The sequence below is a fragment of the Salmo salar genome, chromosome 14 (genome assembly GCF_965601325.2).
Source record: "Salmo salar chromosome 14, fSalSal1, whole genome shotgun sequence".
Classification (NCBI taxonomy): Eukaryota; Metazoa; Chordata; class Actinopteri; order Salmoniformes; family Salmonidae; genus Salmo; species Salmo salar.
Genome location: NC_138304.1, coordinates 98,859,142 through 98,881,389, shown reverse-complemented (window position 1 = coordinate 98,881,389; position 22,248 = coordinate 98,859,142). Strand labels below are relative to the sequence as shown.

Genomic DNA, 22,248 nt, shown 5'->3' with positions numbered 1-22,248 from the left:
GAATTAGCATGGTCCACGCACACCAACCCAGTCGTGAAGAGGGCAAAACAACGCCACTGAAGAGATTTGGAATGGGGCCTCAGATCCTCAAAAAGTTCTACAGCTGCACCATTGAGAGCATCTTGACAGGCCGCATCACCGCTTGGTATGGCAACTGCTTGGAATCTGACCACATGGTGCTAGAGAGCAGTCTTGTGTGTATGGCCCAGTACATCACTGGGGCCGAGCTCCCTGCCATCCAGGACCTCTATAGCAGGCGGTGTAGACTCCAGCCACCCAAGTTACAGACTGTTCCATCTGCACAGCAAGCGGTACCGCTGCACCAACTCTGGAACCAACAGGACCCTGAACAGATTCTACCCTCAAGCCATAACAATATTAAATAGTTAAGCAAATAGTTAACCAAATAGTTAGCCGGACTATCTGCATTGACCCCCACCCCACCCCCCTTGTACTTGATTTAATTTTTGCACCTTAAAAAGGTCATTTTCCCACAATTGCATTTTTCAGCAACGTTCATATGCTTGTGCTTCTCAGAATCATCTCTCCCTCCTCCATGTCACAGAGGGGAGGAGTGAGAGTCAGCAGCCGATAGCGAAACAGGCAGATACTTCAATAGCCGGAATCAACGTAACGCATAGGCTACTAACGATGACCAAATCATGTTTTTAGAACAATCAATCAATCAATCAATCAATCTACAAGAACGGAAATTACAGACTTAAGCAAAATCAACTCTCTATCCAACTTGGTCATAGTTGGATAGAGAGAAGAAGAAGCTAGTAAGCAGAAAGTAACTCGTCAGGCCGTGTCATCACTGTGCTCCCTCTCTGTTTGTTTTCACACACCCATTCTTCATCCTTCTGTTGAGTCACTAACCTGTTGAAGAGGCTCGTCTATGTAGTTGGAGCCAGTCAGTCTCCTGTCTATCTGGATAGGCTTTGGCTCCAGCCTCATCTCATCCAATGTCTGGGAGAGGGGAGAGAGGGAGATAGTTATGTGTGTGTGGTGTGTGGTGTGTGGTGTGTGCGCGTGTGTGTGAGTCCTACCTTCAGTATACCCGTTTGCGTGGCCGGAAGATAGGAGTGTTCACACCTCTCTAGATGTTTCTCTGAGTTGGTTTTACCAAACAACAGAGTGACCGCAAAACCACTGGTGAGGAGAGAAGGGGAGGCAGGTGACGGGGTGAGGAGAGGAAAGAGGTGAGGAGAGAGGTGAGAAGAGGAGAGGAAGGATGAGGGTGAGGACAGGGGTGAAGAGAGAAGGGAGAGAACAGGTAAACCAGATTTTAAGACAACAAAGATGACAGCCCATTTCATATGAACACATCTATAAATGACTTCATAACTGAAAAACTTGTTGTATACACTTACCCTCCTACGAAGCAGAAGATATAGAAGGCCAGGTAGAAGACAGCGAAGGGTCCAAACGTGATGAGGAACAGCACCACTCCTAGACCCCCCCATCCCCACACAGACAGACTGGCCTACAGAGAGACAGAAAGAGACCAATTCACTTTTGTTTATTAGCTTTTTCACTTGATTTGGCAATGTAAACATACGTTTCCCCATGACAATACAGCCCTTTGAAGAGAGAGAGAGAGAGAGAGAGAGAGAGAGAGAGAGAGGGGGTGCACGTATAGTAACAAATCAGCAACAATATCACATTTTAGCTACATAACACTAGAGAAAGTCAGATGGAATGTGATAGAGAGAGAGGGGGGAGAAGAGAGAGAGGGGGGGAGAAGAGAAAGAGAGAGAGGGGGGGACAAGGGAGAGAGAGGGGGGGGACAAGGGAGAGAGAGGGGGGGGACAAGGGAGAGAGAGGGGGGGACAAGGGAGAGAGAGGGGGGAGAGAAGGGAGAGAGAGGGGGGGACAAGGGAGAGAGAGGGGGGGACAAGGGAGAGAGGGGGGGGACAAGGGAGAGAGAGGGGGGAGAAGGGAGAGAGAGGGGGGGAGAGAAGGGAGAGAGAGGGGGGGAGAGAAGGGAGAGAGAGGGGGGGACAAGGGAGAGAGAGGGGGGGACAAGGGAGAGAGAGGGGGGAGAAGGGAGAGAGAGGGGGGGGACAAGGGAGAGAGAGGGGGGGACAAGGGAGAGAGAGGGGGGGAGAGAAGGGAGAGAGAGGGGGGGAGAGAAGGGAGAGAGAGGGGGGGAGAGAAGGGAGAGAGAGGGGGGGAGAGAAGGGAGAGAGAGAGGGGGGGGAGAAGGGAGAGAGAGGGGGGGGGGAGAAGGGAGAGAGAGGGGGGAGAAGGGAGGGGGGGGAGAAGGGAGAGAGGGGGGAGAGAGTGATAGAGAGTTCCTTATCTTCAGGTTTCCTAGTATTGTCAGAGCAGGAAACAAAGAAGTTCTAACTGCTGACCTCACCGCTAATGGCGTTAGTTCTCTCACTGCATCCTAACCCAGTCTCATACAGCTTACAGGCTCCCGCTAACAAGCTAACTGCTAATGCTATGTCTCGCATTGCAAGCTGTGACCCAGTCTCACGCTAACAAACTAACTGCTAATGCTATCGTAGCGTTCTCCCTGCATCCAGACCTTGTCTCACACAGCCTACAGCGCAGGCTAACACGAGCAAGCTAATGCTAGCAGACTGTCTACGTAACCCAGTCTCCAGCCAATACTGGCACATATCATACATGCTAACAATCTACAATGAGTTAATTCATTACCTCGGGTGATTAGCCTACATCTGAGGGATTATTCAGGCTACTTGAAAGACAGCCAGGCTAACAGCTAAAGCTGGTCCCAAATCTATTCTGCATGAGGATTGTCTTCCAGAGGCTCTAAATTAGTTTAGTTGACATTATTCTGATAGTTTTCTGTGAGAGGTAAACGTTCTAGGAGTGCTAAATGAGGTGAGACAGGTGTGTTTTTATTTCACCTTTATTTAACCAGGTAGGCTAGTTCTCATTTACAACTGCGACCTGGCCAAGATAAAGCAGTTCGACACATACAACAACACAGAGTTACACATGGAATAAACAACCGTACAGTCTATAACACAATAGAAAAATCTATGTAGAGTGTGTGCAAATGTAGTAAGATTAGGGAGGAAAGGCAATAAATAGGCCATAGTGGCAAAATAATTCAAATATAGCATTAACACTGGAGTGATAGATGTGCAGAAGTAGAGATAGTGGGGTGCAAAAGAGCAAAAAAAAGTAACATGGGGATGAGGGAGTTGGATGGGCTATATTACAGATGGGCTATGTACAGGTGCAGTGATCGGTAAGCTGCTCTGATAGCTGATGCTTAAAGTTGGAGAGGAGAGGGAGATAAGTCTCCAGCGATTTTTGTAATTTGTTCCAGTCATTGGCAGCAGAGAACTGGAAGGAAAGGCGGCCAAAGGAAGTGTTGGCTTTGGGGACGACCAGTGAAATATACCTGCTGGAGCGCGTGCTACGGGTGGGTGCTGCTATGGTGACCAGTGAGCTGAGATAAGGCAGAGCTTTACCTAGCAAAGACTTATAGATGACCTGAAGCCAGTGGGTTTGGCGACGAATATGTAGCGAGGGCCAGCCAACGAGAGCATACAGGTCGCAGTGGTGGGTAGTATATGGGGCTTTGGTGACAAAACGGATGGTACTGTGATAGACTACATCCAATTTGCTGAGTAGAGTGTTGGAGGCCATTTTGTAAATTGCATCACCAAAGTCAAGGATCGGTAGGATAGTCAGTTTTACGAGGGTATGTTTGGCAGCATGAGTGAAGGAGGCTTTGTTACGAGATAGGAAGCCGATTCTAGATTTAATTTTGGATTGGAGATGATTAATGTGAGTCTGGAAGGAGAGTTTACAGTCTAACCAGACTGCCGTAGAAAAATGCTTAATGAAATTCTCAATTATCGTGGATTTATTGGTGGTGACAGTGTTTCCTAGCCTCAGTGCAGTGGGCAGCTGGGAGGAGGTGCTCTTATTCTCCACGGACTTTACAGTGTCCCAAAACTTTTTGGAGTTAGAGCTGCAGGATGCAAATTTCTGTTTGAAAAAGCTAGCCTTTTCTTTCCTAACTGACTGTGTTCCTGACTTCCCCGAAAAGTTGCATATCGCGGGGGCTATTCGATATTAATGCAGTACGCCACAGGATGTGTCTGTGTCTGTGTGTGTGTATCACTCAATGAAGCAGGGCACTCCAGGTGCAGGAAGGAAGGGAGAACTAGACCATGGTTAACACAGACTTGCTCCTGAAAGGAAGTGTACAGTTTACACATTATAGGCCCAGGACACTCACTGTAGAGCCACCATCCTGCTGATCACTCACTGTAGAGCCACCACCCTGCTGATCACTCACTGTAGAGCCACCACCCTGCTGAGAGCGATAGAGCCCGGGGTTCAGGTCATCTACACCATGGAGCCATAGAGCCCGGGGTTCAGGTCATCTACACCATAGAGCCCGGGGTTCAGGTCATCTACACCATAGAGCCCGAGGTTCAGGTCATCTACACCATAGAGCCCGGGGTTCAGGTCATCTACACCATAGAGCCCGGGGTTCAGGACATCTACACCATAGAGCCCGGGGTTCAGGTCATCCACACCATAGAGCCCGGGGTTCAGGTCATCCACACCATAGAGCCCGGGGTTCAGGTCATCTACACCATAGAGCCCGGGGTTCAGGTCATCTACACCATAGAGCCATAGAGCCCGGGGTTCAGGTCATCTACACTATAGAGCCCGGGGTTCGGGTCATCTACACTATAGAGCCCGGGGTTCAGGTCATCTACACTATAGAGCCATAGAGCCCGGGGTTCAGGTCATCTACACCATAGAGCCCGGGGTTCAGGTCATCTACACTATAGAGCCATAGAGCCCGGGGTTCAGGTCATCTACACTAGATGGATCGAGTGCCTGAGGAATGAAATAACCATCAGTACAGGAGGAAGGTTTCTGAGGATACGAACAGTAGTCGGAAGTTTACATACACCGTAGCCAAATGCATTTAAACTCAGTTTTTCACAATTCCTGACATATCCCTAGTATTAATTCCCTGTCTTAGGCCAGTTAGTATCGCCACTTTATTTTAAAGAATGTGAAATGTCAGAATAATAGTAGAGAGAATGATTTATTTCAGCTTTTATTTCTTCCATCACATTCCCAGTGGGTCAGAAGTTTACATACACTCAATTAGTATATTTGGTAGCATTGCCTTAAATTGTTTAAGGTAGTCTTCCACAAGCTTCCCACAATAAGTTGGGTGAATTGTGGCCCATTCTTCCTGACAGAGCTGGTGTAACTGAGTCAGGATTGTAGGCATCCTTGCTTGCACACGCTTTTTCAGCTCTGCCCACAACTTTTCTATAGGATTGAGGTCAGGGCTTTGTGATGGCCACTCCAATACCTTGACTTTGTTGTCCTTAAGCCATTTTGCCACAACTTTGGAAGTATGCTTGGGGTCATTGTCCATTTGGAAGACCCATTTGCGACCAAGCTTTAACTTCCTGACTGATGTCTTGAGATGTTGCTTCAATATATCCACAAAATTTTCCTGCCTCATGATGCTATCTATTTTGTGAAGTGCACCAGTCCCTCCTGCAGCAAAGCTCCCCACAACATGATGCTGCCACCCCCGTGCTTCTCGGTTGGGATGGTGTTCTTCGGCTTGCAAGCCTCCCCCTTTTTCCTCCAAACATAACGATGGCCATTATGGCCAAACAGTTCCATTTTTGTTGACCAGAGGAGATTTCACCAAAAAGTACAATCTTTGTCCCCATGTGCAGTTGCAAACCGTAGTCTGGCTTTTTTATGGCGTTTTTTGAGCAGTGGCTTCTTCCTTGCTGAGTGGCCTTTCAGGTTATGTCGATATAGGACTCATTTTACTGTGGATATAAATACTTTTGTACCTGTTTCCTTCAGCATCTTCACAAGGTCCTTCGCTGTTGTTCTGGGATTGATTTGCACTTTTCGCACCAAAGTATGTTCATCTCTAGGAGACAGAACGCATCTCCTTCCTGAGCGGTATGACGGCTGCGTGGTCCCATGGGGTTTATACTTGCGTACTATTGTTTGTACAGATGAGGTGGTACCTTCAGGCATTTGGAAATTGCTCCCAAGGATGAACCAGACTTGTGGAGGTCTACAATGTTTTCTCTGAGGTCTTGGCTGATTTCGTTTGATTTTCCCATGATGTCAAGCAAAGAGGCAATGAGTTTGAAGGTAGGCCTTGAAATACATCCACAGGTACACCTCCAATTGACTCAAATGATGTCAGTTAGCCTATCAGAAACTTCTAAAGCTATGACATTTTCTGGAATTGTCCAAGCTGTTTAAAGACACATTCAACTTAGTGTATGTAAACTTCTGACCCACTGGAATAGTGATACAGTGAATTATAAGTGAAATAATCTGTCTGTAACCAATTGTTGGAAACATTACTTGTGTCATGCACAAAGTAGATGTCCTAACCGACTTGCCAAAACTATAGTTCGTTAACAAGAAATGTGTGGAGTGGTTGAAAAACGAGTTTTAATGACTCCAAACTAAGTGTATGTAAACTTCCGACTTCAACTGTAGGTATTGTTCTCACTAACATAACAAATGGCCAAGTTCCAACCAACATATAGTGAACAAAAATATAATTGAAACATGTAAAGTTTTGGTCCCATGTTTCATGACAACAGAAGTGCAACGCTATTTGGCTAGCAGCCACACACACACACAAGTAAATGGGCGTGCAATGAAAAAGCAAGGTATGTTTAGCAAAAGCGATGCATCATATTTCTAATGTTTATCATTGAAAGAACGTAGCCAGATACTTTTTCTAAAGCATTTTAACTTCCAACCAGAGGAAAAACTACACCAGCGGAAAGTAAAACTATACCGGAGGAAAGTACCGGAGAAAAGTAGCCTTCACATCACTCAGAGCTCTCTGGTGATCCAACGACAATAGCAAAGATATTTCCTCTGAGTGGAAAAGTGCAACTGAAGCACCAAATGAGTCCTTCCACATTCATGATTTGGACCAAACCCTGACTGAAGCAGAGCAGAATTGACAAAAACAAGCATTTTATATCTGCTTTTACAAGACGCAGCAAGATATTTATGTTTTATCCTTCCTTTTCTGCGCGAAAAAAACATGCCCCTTGGTGCATCACTAGTTCTAGTGTCTCTCAATGACATTTTTGGCTGATACCGGTATCCGACATTTTCCTTGCCAAAAACCCGATACCGATATAATTTTTTTTGCAGCCTTTTAAGAATTCTAGTACAGTTAAATAGTTCACACACACACACACACACACACACACACACACACACAGTGGTCTAAGGCACTCAGTGCAAGAGGCGTCACTACAGTCCCTGGTTCGAATACAGGCTGTATCACATCCGGCCGTGATTGGGAGTCCCATAGGGCGGTGTACAACTGGCCCAGCGTCGTCCGGGCCGTCATTGTAAATAAGAATTTGTTCTTAACTGACTTGCCTAGTTAAATAAAAAAGTTACACACACACAAAAGTTATTTGTTTGCATTTACATACGTTTCCATTACCTGTGAAACATAATCAAAACATTTCTTTCACCTACTTGCTGTGTTGTTTCGTTCTTCATTTCGTTCAGTCGTTTCATTCTCAACCAGGTTTTCTACGGAACGCCGTTTGAGTCTTTGACGTGTCAAATAACACTATTTGACATGTCAAATAAGCTTGTTGACCAATCAGGACCTGAATATGACGTCACAGTTTAATGCGTTCATACATTGTTTACGTAGTTATTACCCACTGACTACGCTATCACTCGTATTTCATATGTTATTTTGTTGGCATTAACATATGTCCCCATTACCAGTAAAACATAATCAAAAACTATTTATGTCACTTACTTGCTGTGCTGTTTCATTGTTCAGTCGTTTCATTCTCAACCAGGATTTCTATGGAACACCGTTTGGGTCTTTGCGGGTCAAAAAAGATACACTATTTGACCAATCAGGACCTGAATATGACTGCATGTCACATAGTAATTTAACGCGTTCATTCATTTTTATATGTAGTTTTTATACACTGATTACGCTATGACTCGTATTTCATATGTCACAACGATTCATCGATACGTCTGCTATGATGCTGGTAAAGTCTCGTGCACCTACAGTGCTGGTCATAAAAAATGCTAGCTAGTTCATGGATGCAAACAATGTTCTTCCCCAAAAACATAGCAAAACGACAATCTGTTTCAGTAGCTATATAGTTAGCAAGCTAACTATCTAGCTAGGTGTCATCATCTAAAATAACTCTAATTTATATGACAGTTCTTATTTGATTAATGGTGGTCGGACCCATCTATGTGAAGCTAGCCACAATAAGGATTAGCCACAGTAGTGGACTTTGGTTAGCCTTAAAAATAAAAGTATGGCATAATTCTACTTTTTGTATTCATTTGAATCACTGTCAATGACATACTTTTAGTTTGAAGGCAAACCGCAAATTCCACTATTGTGCCTAATCCTTATCTTGGCTAGCTTCACAACACATAACCCGGTCCGGTCGAGCATCACTAGCCAGTTGAAACTAGCTGGCTGCATATAACATTAGCTTTGGGCAACAGGTTAACCTGTTAGGGCTAGGGGGCAGCATTGACACGGCTGGATAAAAAACATACCCGATTTAATCTGGTTACCACTCCTACTCAGTAACTAGAATATGCATATACTTATTACATATGGATAGAAAACACCCTAAATTTTCTAAAACTGTTTGAATGGTGTCTGTGAGTATAACAGAACTCAAATGGCAGGTCAAAACCTGAGAGATTCCTTTACAGGAAGTGGCCTGTCTGACCATTTCTGGAACTTCTTTGCCATCTCTATCATTTACTAAGGATCTCTGCTCTAACGTGACACTTCCCACGTCTTCCATAGGCTCTCATAGCCCGGGAAAAAAGAGAATGTCGTCATTCCAGCCCCAGGCTGAAACACATTATCGCCTTTCTCAAGTGGCCCATCAAGAGACACTAGCTTATGCGCGTGACCCCGACCGCCCCCGCCTTTGGGATTTTTTCCTCTGTTTGCCGAAAAGGAGATTCCCTGTCGGAATATTATCGCTTTTCTACGAGAAAAATGACGTAAAAATTGATTTTAAACAGCGGTTGACATGCTTCGACGTACGGCAATGGAATACTTTGAATTTTATTGTCAGGAATTGCGCCAAGCGCGCGACACTTCTTTACTATTTCGGATAGTGTCTGGAACGCACGAACAAAACGCCGCTATTCGGATATAACGATGGATTATTTTGGACCAAACCAACATTTGTTATTGAAGTAGACGTCCTGGGTGTGCATTCTGACGAAGACAACAAAAGGTAATGACATTTTTATAATAGTAAATATGATTATGGTGAGTGCTAAACTTGCCGGGTGTCTAAATAGCGAGCCCGTGATGCCTGGGCTATGTACTTAGAATATTGCAAAATGTGCTTTCACCAAAAAGCTATTTTAAAATCGGACATATCGAGTGCATAGAGGAGGTCTGTATCTATAATTCTTAAAATAATTGTTATGCTTTTTGTGAACGTTTATCGTGAGTAATTTAGTAAAATGTTAGCGAATTCCCCGTAAGTTTGCGGGGGGTATGCTAGTTCTGAACGTCACATGCTAATGTAAAAAGCTGGTTTTTGATATAAATATGAACTTGATTGAACAAAACATGCATGTATTGTATAACATAATGTCCTAGGGTTGTCATCTGATGAAGATCATCAAAGGTGAGTGCTGCATTTAGCTGTCTTCTGGGTTTTGGTGACATTATATGCTGGCTTGAAAAATGGGTGTCTGATTATTTCTGGCTTGGTACTCTGCTGACATAATCTAATGTTTTGCTTTCGTTGTAAAGCCTTTTTGAAATCGGACAGTGTGGTTAGATTAACGAGAGTCTTATCTTTAAATGGCTGTAAAATAGTCATATGTTTGAGAAATTGAAGTAATAGGATTTTGAAGATTTTGAAAATCGCGCCACAGGCTGGCAGTGGATGTTACGTAGGTGGGACGAATTCGTCCCGCCGGTCCCATAGAGGTTAAGTAGCTGGCTTGCTATTTATTTTCATGAACTGAAGTTCAATTTCAATAGGCGAACAACAAGTGGCAACCTAGGTAATACTTACAAGGATTCCTAAATCATTGCTAAGAATAATGAAAATGACTGCAGTTTCTATCGGTCATTGTTTTTAGGCTGGTTGTATTGGTACTAACTAGGTACCAAGCTAAAGCTAGCTACCCCAGAAGTTGCAGTAAAACAAATAATGCTTTATTATCAACGCAGTACCGTAAACACATCGTTCATGGCCGGTGTTTGCAGACTTTTTTGTACATCTTTTTTTGACACACAAAGACCCAAATGGTGTTCCATAGTATGCATGTTGTGAAGCTTATAGCAGTGACGCTATTACTGTGTAACTCCGGTAGGGCAACATCTGAAAAATAGCACACTTGGTAGTGTGTACCGGTGCTCGACCAGTCGGTCGAAAGCCAACATCACCCACAACAGAGAACGGTTGATTGTCAAGGGCAATGAATTACATTATTTTCGCATTAATGGATTTCGCCTTTGAGTTGTCTCGCTGAAATTCTCTCTTTCAAATGACTGCTTGACTTGTTAACTGCTCGATCCACACAGCAGACATTGTGGGCTAGGTTAAGAATGCTGTGTTGCACGTGTAAGTCCAACATTTTACGTGGCGTCATTACATCATGTAGGTATGCACGGGTGCTTTGACATCGGTTAACAGACGTCGGGCCGATACAGATGTTGGCATTTTTAGCTAATGTCAGCCGATTCCGATATGTTCACCGATATATCGTGCATCCCTAACTAGAACCACAGAGTTTCTAAACACAGAGGTTCAACATCGCAAGACTTCCAGGAACGCTGCAGACCAGACTGAGGTTTGGGGCTTGAGAAGTCAATAGGAGAAGTTAAAAATGATTTCTTAGTTGTTAATTTTGTCCTAATGTAAAGGCACAGCCTAGATTCTGGCCGATGTCACTCCTACTGACTCCTACTGACTCGTTAGACCCAAAGACGTGTTTCTACGCATCAACTGAATATTGAGTATTTTTATTTTTGGAAATAAATAGCACTCCTTCTGTGCACTGCCGGTAATACCGTAGAACCTGGTACGGTACAGCAACAGTATGGAAAATCAGAATAACACCCAAACCTAGTCTACAGATCATGACTCAGCGTGTCAGAACCATAGCAACAGTGTTCTAGAACGTGTTGAAACATGGCCACTCCTCTGTCACAGTAACAATAGGACCTAGTCTAAATCCTATAAACCAGTAGTCTGAGGACAGTCATAGCCACCCACTACTACCTGCTACTGAGAATGAACAGAAAGCCAGAACAGTGACAGACTACAAGCTACTCCAATGTACTGTGTTAAATATGACTGCACCACACAATACACAAGCATGTACACGCACACACGTGTATCCGTCGTCTGTTCAAAAGACTGGTCAGTCATGTGACGGATGTGTGGAATGTTAAGAGGATTCCAGAAAATGGCGTCCCCGTTCCACACGCACACAGTGGATGGGTCCTGACCTTTCCAGGGATCAGGGTGATGGTGTTGACTAATTCAGCAGTATTTCCAGCTATAAGCATCACACTAGGCAAGAGATAGCAGCAGAATATTCTGACACTGTTTTAACATCAACACCATCTGTTTCAATCAACCACACTGGACCGAGCCGGGCTATCCCTATCCCTACACAACTTTATATTACACACACACACACACACACACACACACACACACACACACACACACACACACACACACACGGGCAGCGTTTCCCCTCACTCACAGAATCATACAGCCTTGTCAGTGTCTTCCTGCTCACACATTTCACCTGACAGTAAACAACACAATGGCCAAATAACAACAGAGCAGTCTGACTTCTACAGGTCGTTGACCTTAGTGCTACAGCCTACTACATCACATTATTACACACAGGGGAATGTAAAAACATTAGCCTGCATCCGACACACACTAGCTAAGGGTCTGGGCTGTCACTAATGGTACCCTAGACTACTTCTGGTGAGAAGTAACATACTACTAGGCTGTCATGTGAGACGACCTAAAAACATGTCACTCTCCCTGACTGAGGAATGAACACGCCCGGTCACTAGTCAGAGCTTCCTACTGCTGACACCACCAGCCGGTCCAACACACATTTTTTAAACATATGGCTCACATGGTATTTATTTATTTATTTATCAGACAGTCAGGGTCTTTATACTACTAACAGCAGGGATAAGGAGGCCTCTCCATATTCACGAGGTGCCTGGCTGCTAGTACATGTCCTTGACTTGACACACACACACACACACACACACACGCGTAATGGTGTTAGTGGGCCCATATCAGCAGACCAGAGCAGGGTTATCACAGTGTTGCCGTCACACCGGAGCCTCCAGGGAACAGTCACGGTCTGAATACAGGCACAGACAGGTAGTCATGATATTATTGGTGGCTAGCCTTCCATATTCTGATCGAGGCTAACCTTATCAGCATTAAGAGCAGGCTAGTGGGAGAGAATACAGTCATCAGCCACAACAAATCAAAAACAACAGAAATGTGCGTAACGATTACGTTCATTTCTTCGGTGATAATGTAGGGTAGCAAGAAGGTGCAGGGAAACTATTCCAACAGAAATGGGTCTGAGAAGGTTGAATAAAAATGATTCTCTGCCCACGATAGACTCAGTCAAGTGTAAAGAGTCTCACATAGCCATCTGTGGTCACGCCTGGCAGTCTCGTCTCTCATACTGACACTGTATAGTGTCCATCCATCAGCTAGAGAATGACAGGGCTTACTAAACCACTACAGGGTTAACTTCTACTATTTACAGGGTGATGTAGCTGATCCACTCCTCCACTGGCTTAACACAGAGAGGATTGTTCAGTCAGTGTACAGTCCTAAATGTGCAACAGAAACTGCCCTGAGCCAAAAAGACTGAGTAGGACCTCCATTCCCTTGCTAGTGGAGAGTGAAGGGTTCGAAATGAGAGTGAAGGGTTCCAAAGCAAGAGAAGCAGCCGCCTCAGAGCGCAACTGGTCCTTGTTTGGGAACACACACACACCAAAGCACACAACAGGCTGACCAATACAAGGGTTGAGAAATCAGTGGCCATCCGAGCAAATGTAAAGATTTTTGAGCCTGACAACGAGCCATCCTCAACAAGGTTGGAAAGTGACAGTGAAGATGAGGCCTCAGAGTCTGATGTTCAAGAGGTGGACATTGAGGAGGTCCACAGAGAAGACATGGAAGCCTGAGGGGTAGACAACCAAAAGCTTTAGTTTCTAGACTATAATTTTACAGATGTATGTTGAAAAAGTTTTTGGGAGAGTCAACTCACAGTCAGGCCTCAGTATGATGATGTATACTAGGCTCAATTCTCATGCTTCTCCCATAGACTGTGGACTGTTAAAGCTTTCTAGGGTGACCCCAGGCTGATGAAGGCCACGTGTGCAGAGGAGCAGCTCTGATGGACTGGCGCCTCCCTGTCACTAAGCTTTGATTAAGACAGATGATTGAGATTTAGTTGTGAGAGGAACACATATCAGTGAGGATCTATATTACACTAACACCAGTTACACCACAACAACAAATCTCCCTTCAGTTTGCCTGGAAACTGCTGGTTGTATTCAGTCAGGCGCCGGCACACTGTAGCAGGGTTGTCCTCCGGCACGGTGGTGAAGGCCTGGAGGGAAGACCCTAAAAATTGGTCAACAGTCTCCAGCCACCCAAATCTCTCTGCTACCCCACAGCAAGCAGTACCAATGCACCAAGTCTGGAGCCAACAGGACCCTGAACAGCTTCTAATCCCAAGCCATGAGACTGCTAAAGAGTTAGTCGCTATTGGTGAACATTTAACTATCTGCATAGACCCTTTTTGCACTGACTCTTTTGACTCATCACATACGCTGCTGCTACTGTCTATTATCAATCCTTTACCCCTACCTACAGTATACTGCTGTTACTGTCTATTATCAATCCTTTACCCCTACCTACAGTATACTGCTGTTACTGTCTATTATCTATCCTTTACCCCTACCTACAGTATACTGCTGCTACTGTCTATTATCTATCCTTTACCCCTACCTACAGTATACTGCTGTTACTGTCTATTATCTATCCTTTACCCCTACCTACAGTATACTGCTGTTACTGTCTATTATCTATCCTTTACCCCTACCTACAGTATACTGCTGTTACTGTCTATTATCAATCCTTTACCCCTACCTACAGTATACTGCTGTTACTGTCTATTATCTATCCTTTACCCCTACCTACAGTTTACTGCTGTTACTGTCTATTATCTATCCTTTACCCCTACCTACAGTATACTGCTGTTACTGTCTATCATCTATCCTTTACCCCTACCTACAGTATACTGCTGCTACTGTCTATTATCTATCCTTTACCCCTACCTACAGTATACTGCTGCTACTGTCTATTATCTATCCTTTACCCCTACCTACAGTATACTGCTGTTACTGTCTATTATCTATCCTTTACCCCTACCTACAGTATACTGCTGCTACTGTCTATTATCTATCCTTTACCCCTACCTACAGTATACTGCTGTTACTGTCTATTATCTATCCTTTACCCCTACCTACAGTATACTGCTGTTACTGTCTATTATCTAGTCACTTTACCCCTACCTACAGTATACTGCTGTTACTGTCTATTATCTATCCTTTACCCCTACCTACAGTATACTGCTGTTACTGTCTATTATCTATCCTTTACCCCTACCTACAGTATACTGCTGCTACTGTCTATTATCTATCCTTTACCCCTACCTACAGTATACTGCTGTTACTGTCTATTATCTATCCTTTACCCCTACCTACAGTATACTGCTGTTACTGTCTATTATCTATCCTTTACCCCTACCTACAGTATACTGCTGTTACTGTCTATTATCTATCCTTTACCCCTACCTACAGTATACTGCTGTTACTGTCTATCATCTATCCTTTACCCCTACCTACAGTATACTGCTGTTACTGTCTATTATCTAGTCACTTTACCCCTACCTACAGTATACTGCTGTTACTGTCTATTATCTATCCTTTACCCCTACCTACAGTATACTGCTGTTACTGTCTATTATCAATCCTTTACCCCTACCTACAGTATACTGCTGTTACTGTCTATTATCTATCCTTTACCCCTACCTACAGTATACTGCTGTTACTGTCTAGTATCTATCCTTTACCCCTACCTACAGTATACTGTTGTTACTGTCTATTATCTATCCTTTACCCCTACCTACAGTATACTGTTGTTACTGTCTATTATCTATCCTTTACCCCTACCTACAGTATACTGCTGTTACTCTCTATTATCTATCCTTTACCCCTACCTACAGTATACTGCTGTTACTGTCTATTATCTATCCTTTACCCCTACCTACAGTATACTGCTGCTACTGTCTATTATCTATCCTTTACCCCTACCTACAGTATACTGCTGTTACTGTCTATTATCTATCCTTTACCCCTACCTACAGTATACTGCTGTTACTGTCTATTATCTATCCTTTACCCCTACCTACAGTATACTGCTGTTACTGTCTATTATCTATCCTTTACCCCTACCTACAGTATACTGCTGTTACTGTCTATCATCTATCCTTTACCCCTACCTACAGTATACTGCTGTTACTGTCTATTATCTAGTCACTTTACCCCTACCTACAGTATACTGCTGTTACTGTCTATTATCTATCCTTTACCCCTACCTACAGTATACTGCTGTTACTGTCTATTATCAATCCTTTACCCCTACCTACAGTTTACTGCTGTTACTGTCTATTATCTATCCTTTACCCCTACCTACAGTATACTGCTGTTACTGTCTATCATCTATCCTTTACCCCTACCTACAGTATACTGCTGCTACTGTCTATTATCTATCCTTTACCCCTACCTACAGTATACTGCTGCTACTGTCTATTATCTATCCTTTACCCCTACCTACAGTATACTGCTGTTACTGTCTATTATCTATCCTTTACCCCTACCTACAGTATACTGCTGCTACTGTCTATTATCTATCCTTTACCCCTACCTACAGTATACTGCTGTTACTGTCTATTATCTATCCTTTACCCCTACCTACAGTATACTGCTGTTACTGTCTATTATCTAGTCACTTTACCCCTACCTACAGTATACTGCTGTTACTGTCTATTATCTATCCTTTACCCCTACCTACAGTATACTGCTGTTACTGTCTATTATCTATCCTTTACCCCTACCTACAGTATACTGCTGTTACTGTCTATTATCTATCCTTTACCCCTACCTACAGTATACTGCTGTTACTGTCTATTATCTATCCTTTACCCCTACCTACAGTATACTGCTGTTACTGTCTAGTATCTATCCTTTACCCCTACCTACAGTATACTGTTGTTACTGTCTATTATCTATCCTTTACCCCTACCTACAGTATACTGCTGTTACTGTCTATTATCTATCCTTTACCCCTACCTACAGTATACTGCTGTTACTCTCTATTATCTATCCTTTACCCCTACCTACAGTATACTGCTGTTACTGTCTATTATCTATCCTTTACCCCTACCTACAGTATACTGCTGTTACTGTCTATTATCTATCCTTTACCCCTACCTACTGCTGTTACTGTCTATTATCCATCCTTTACCCCTACCTACAGTATACTGCTGCTACTGTCTATTATCTATCCTTTACCCCTACCTACAGTATACTGCTGTTACTGTCTATTATCTATCCTTTACCCCTACCTACAGTATACTGCTGTTACTGTCTATTATCTATCCTTTACCCCTACCTACAGTATACTGCTGTTACTGTCTATTATCTATCCTTTACCCCTACCTACAGTATACTGCTGTTACTGTCTATCATCTATCCTTTACCCCTACCTACAGTATACTGCTGTTACTGTCTATTATCTAGTCACTTTACCCCTACCTACAGTATACTGCTGTTACTGTCTATTATCTATCCTTTACCCCTACCTACAGTATACTGCTGTTACTGTCTATTATCTATCCTTTACCCCTACCTACAGTATACTGCTGTTACTGTCTATCATCTATCCTTTACCCCTACCTACAGTATACTGCTGTTACTGTCTATCATCTATCCTTTACCCCTACCTACAGTATACTGCTGTTACTGTCTATTATCTATCCTTTACCCCTACCTACAGTATACTGCTGTTACTGTCTATTATCTATCCTTTACCCCTACCTACAGTATACTGCTGCTACTGTCTATTATCTATCCTTTACCCCTACCTACAATATACTGCTGTTACTGTCTATCATCTATCCTTTACCCCTACCTACAGTATACTGCTGTTACTGTCTATTATCTAGTCACTTTATCCCTACCTACAGTATACTGCTGCTACTGTCTATTATCTATCCTTTACCCCTACCTACAGTATACTGCTGTTACTGTCTATTATCTATCCTTTACCCCTACCTACAGTATACTGCTGTTACTGTCTATTATCTAGTCACTTTACCCCTACCTACAGTATACTGCTGTTACTGTCTATTATCTATCCTTTACCCCTACCTACAGTATACTGCTGTTACCGTCTATTATCTAGTCACTTTACCCCTACCTACAGTATACTGCTGTTACTGTCTATTATATATCCTTTACCCCTACCTACAGTATACTGCTGTTACTGTCTATTATCTATCCTTTACCCCTACCTACAGTATACTGCTGTTACTGTCTATTATCTATCCTTTACCCCTACCTACAGTATACTGCTGTTACTGTCTATTATCTATCCTTTACCCCTACCTACAGTATACTGCTGTTACTGTCTATTATCTATCCTTTACCCCTACCTACAGTATACTGCTGTTACTGTCTATTATCTATCCTTTACCCCTACCTACAGTATACTGCTGTTACTGTCTATTATCTATCCTTTACCCCTACCTACAGTATACTGCTGTTACTGTCTATTATCTAGTCACTTTACCCCTACCTATATGTACATACTGCATCTACCTCCATTACCTCTTACCCCTGCACATCGACTCAGGACTGGTAGTCTACCACCTGTTGTTTACGAAGCATGTGACCAAATGGGATTTGATTATATGCCTCGAGTTGGACCCAGGTCACTGAAACAGTGACTTGTTAAGAGGGTTTGAGAAACAGAAAAGGCCTGTAACAGGGTTGTGATATCTGGCCCAACACCATGCTCTCCCTCTTCCATAACAGCCCTGATTAACTGGAGACAACGCGCCACAGTCGGCCACAGCCTTACCTTACCTAGAGAGGTCATATATAGACCTGCTAGTAATCAGAGTGTTACATATTAGCACTTACTGAGTACACGCAGATACAATCTCACAGCAGAGAGATGTTACGTCGGAGAGGGACTTTATCAGCAGATATAACTAGATTAGATGAGGCCCACCACACTAGGCAGTAGGGATGTAGCGGTACAGTGGGCCCACGGTTCAGTATGCATCACGGTTTGTGTGCCACGGTACGGTTTCTTAATATTTAAGAAATGTGTGCGCTTGTATGACTCTCATACAGGGGAAGAGTTAACACATAGCTCTTCATCTCCCAGACCAGTACATAGTGAACCGTCACAGAGCGGTAGCTTCCAGTACATAGTGAACCGTCACAGAGCGGTAGCTTCCAGTACATAGTGAACCGTCACAGAGCGGTAGCTTCCAGTACATAGTGAACCGTCACAGAGCGGTAGCTTCCAGTACATAGTGAACCGTCACAGAGCGGTAGCTTCCAGTACATAGTGAACCGTCACAGAGCGGTAGCTTCCAGTACATAGTGAACCGTCACAGAGCGGTAGCTTCCAGTACATAGTGAACCGTCACAGAGAGGTAGCTTCCAGTACATAGTGAACCGTCACAGAGCGGAAGCTTCCAGTACATAGTGAACCGTCACAGAGAGGAAGCTTCCAGTACATAGTGAACCGTCACAGAGAGGAAGCTTCCAGTACATAGTGAACCGTCACAGAGCGGTAGCTTCCAGTACATAGTGAACCGTCACAGAGCGGTAGCTTCCAGTACATAGTGAACCGTCACAGAGCGGTAGCTTCCAGTACATAGTGAACCGTCACAGAGAGGTAGCTTCCAGTACATAGTGAACCGTCACAGAGCGGTAGCTTCCAGTACATAGTGAACCGTCACAGAGCGGTAGCTTCCAGTACATAGTGAACCGTCACAGAGAGGTAGCTTCCAGTACATAGTGAACCGTCACAGAGCGGTAGCTTCCAGTACATAGTCAACCGTCACAGAGCGGTAGCTTCCAGTACATAGTCAACCGTCACAGAGCGGTAGCTTCCAGTACATAGTGAACCGTCACAGAGCGGTAGCTTCCAGTACATAGTGAACCGTCACAGAGCGGTAGCTTCCAGTACATAGTGAACCGTCACAGAGAGGAAGCTTTGAGTTGCTCTGGAGGTCCAACTGTCAGTGGAGAGAGCTAGATAGGGTGTCTGTGTCAATTCCTTTTTAATTTCTCTCCGTGATGTTTCATAGAGTTTGGGAATTACTTCGCTGCTGAAATGTGTGCGGGAGGGGACATTGTAACGTGGCAAAAAAAAGAAAAAAATCATCAGGTGATGAAATCCCGAGTCAGTAACCACCGAATAGGGCTGAAAATCTTTGGCTATGAATACTCCCACTGCTTTCGTTTGTCACAATGTTGTTGTTGAAAGCAGCAGCGAGAGGTTGTTGTTGTGCTCCAGCTCCACTTGCAAGGGATACGGCCGAGTGATGGCCACGTAAATGACATGTTAGAAGTGTTTCCACTGGAGTAGCTGACAGTGGCAAAGCAATGCTTGCAGATTGTACTTTGTTTGTTTACTGTCTTCTTACCCTCGTCACTGTATTGAACGCTGTTCCCACACAGCGGATTTCAAAGACGGCGGTGCTTCTTCAAATTTGCTCGTCTCTGCCTCGCTAGCGCTCGCCATGGTCACGTTGGAGCTGAGAGAATATTTATTTTTAGTTTCCCCGATCTTCATGTGACCCCTTTAGGGAGGTTTCCAACTGAGATGTCATCGCAAATCTTCCATTGGTTGTTTAAAGGGAGGGGGTTGTGGTCACTGTGGATGCAACATTTTGAGACATTGCTGTGGAGTAAAGTTTGTCAGACCTCAGGAGCTCCCTAACGGCCACAAGCTGAGCATCTGGATCTCTGGATCTGAATGTACAACGTGTGTGTAATCTGCAGCGCAATAAGAACGTTTTGGAAATTCTAGGAAAATGACAGGCATACCGTAATTCCGCGGTTCACGTGTGCGTATTGAACCGTAGGGGGAGTACCGAACGGTTCGATAGCATACTGTGTACCGTTGCACCCCTACTAGGCAGAGAGCTACACACCAAAGGCCTCCAACACAAGAAGGGCCTTGATACCAGGGTAAAACTGTCACGTATTGACCTGGTAGACCCCAGAGAACTGTTTAGGGGCCTACATAGTGACTTTAACTACATTACTGGTAGATAGTGCAACACACCACCGTGGTCAACTATGGCATCTAAACCAGTTTTCTAAACATTACGGATGCAAAACACTGCGGGTTCAGATGATATAGAAATGCACTGAGTAGTGCTGCTGAGATAACAATTCCCCATGACATGCAATCACACCTGATCTATACAATACATATCTATTTTGGACTTGACACTGGTCTGATATATCCCTATTTCAAGGGGGGGGGGAAAATGGAGCTGGACAGAAACTCTGACTTACCACCTTCAAAAGCCTGATGATAACTGTAGCTACTTTGCATGTAGCGAGCTAGAGAGCTAGAATAAACATTGTTTAAGGGTTACAAAAGTACAGGAATACACAACATGCACAGCCCACACAACATGCACAGCCCACACAACATGCACAGCCCACACAACATGCACAGCCCACACAGCCCACACAACATACACAGCCCACACAACATGCACAGCCCACACAGCCCACACAACATGCACAGCCCACACAACATGCACAGCCCACACAACATGCACAGCCCACACAACATGCACAGCCCACACAGCCCACACAACATACACAGCCCACACAACATACATAGCCCACACAACATACACAGCCCACACAACATACACAGCCCACACAACATACACAGCCCACACAACATACACAGCCCACACAACATACATAGCCCACACACTAGACCAGTAGTGACAGTTCCAGTTGTAAGCCAGATAATGATGAGGCAGAGAGACTAAACGTCATCCATTATCACCAAAATGTAGCTGGCCAACATATATATGGATGTCTACACAGCCCAGGGCAGAGTAGTAATAAGTAGCTAGCTAGCCAAACATGTCATATCAGAACCATTGAATTAAATACTAGCTAGCAATTAACTACTTAGCTCTCGAAAACTCTTCTCTGTTGGGTTTCAGCAGTTAGCCTCGCCCACGGTTGGCTGCGTGTGAACTACAATTCCGATGAGGCGTTTTAGAAACGTCAATAATTGTTGCTAGAGAAATGGTTTTTTGAAACATATGCCGATATGCAGTGTTTCTGCTGCAGTCATTTATTTAACTGTGGTGCTGCGACTGTCAAAATCATTGTAGCCACATATGAAACATGACAACAACAACAAAAAATCTGTCGAGGCGCACTGTCAGATGTTAAAACAGTCCAAATGTACTTTTCCTCTGCAAAACAAAATGAGTAATGAATAAAACAAATCAGACAAGCCCATAGTTGAATAGTTCATCCATTTACGTCATCTGCTGTGTTTTATGTGAGAAATATTCCTCTCGAGGCACATTGAAGTTGCCATAGTGAAGGAAACCTGCATTCTGACAGGCAGTCAACGCACAGCAATTATTGCCATCGAGGAGGAAAACAGACGTTTTAAAGGCCATTGTTAAAAAAAAAAGAATATAAAAAAAAAAGTAAAAATTTTCCAACTCCTAAATATGCACAAACTGCACCATTTTAAACCCAGAGTTTTTAGCAGCATTATGGTTAAGCAGTTACGACTCAGCAATTCACAGTGAGTGCATATGAGAGAGTGGGTGTTCAGGGGCAGAACGACAGATTTTTACCTTGTCAGCTCGGGGATTTGAACTTGCAACCTTTCGGTTACTAGTCCAATGCTCTAACCACTAGGCTTCCCTGCCGCCCCATCAGTTGGGCTACAGGTGATAATGCTTATTGCTAATAGCATACCTGATGATATGAGCCCTGCATAGTCTATATGCATAGTCCAAAAT

At 43.9% G+C, this 22,248-nt stretch overlaps 1 protein-coding gene across 5 annotated transcripts in view; it reads right to left on the bottom strand.

The window, feature by feature from the left end:
• Window positions 1–22,248, bottom strand: part of LOC106570616 (sorting nexin-13) — a 71,422-nt gene that overhangs the window by 38,591 nt on the left and 10,583 nt on the right. For all 5 annotated transcript variants that reach the window (XM_045694954.2, XM_045694955.2, XM_082961300.1 and 2 more), the window contains 3 exons: window positions 1,374–1,486; window positions 1,050–1,152; window positions 880–969 (listed from right to left, as the gene is read on the bottom strand). In XM_045694954.2, the coding sequence (XP_045550910.1) occupies window positions 880–969; window positions 1,050–1,152; window positions 1,374–1,486 (306 nt within the window). The remainder of the gene's footprint in view (window positions 1–879; window positions 970–1,049; window positions 1,153–1,373; window positions 1,487–22,248) is intronic.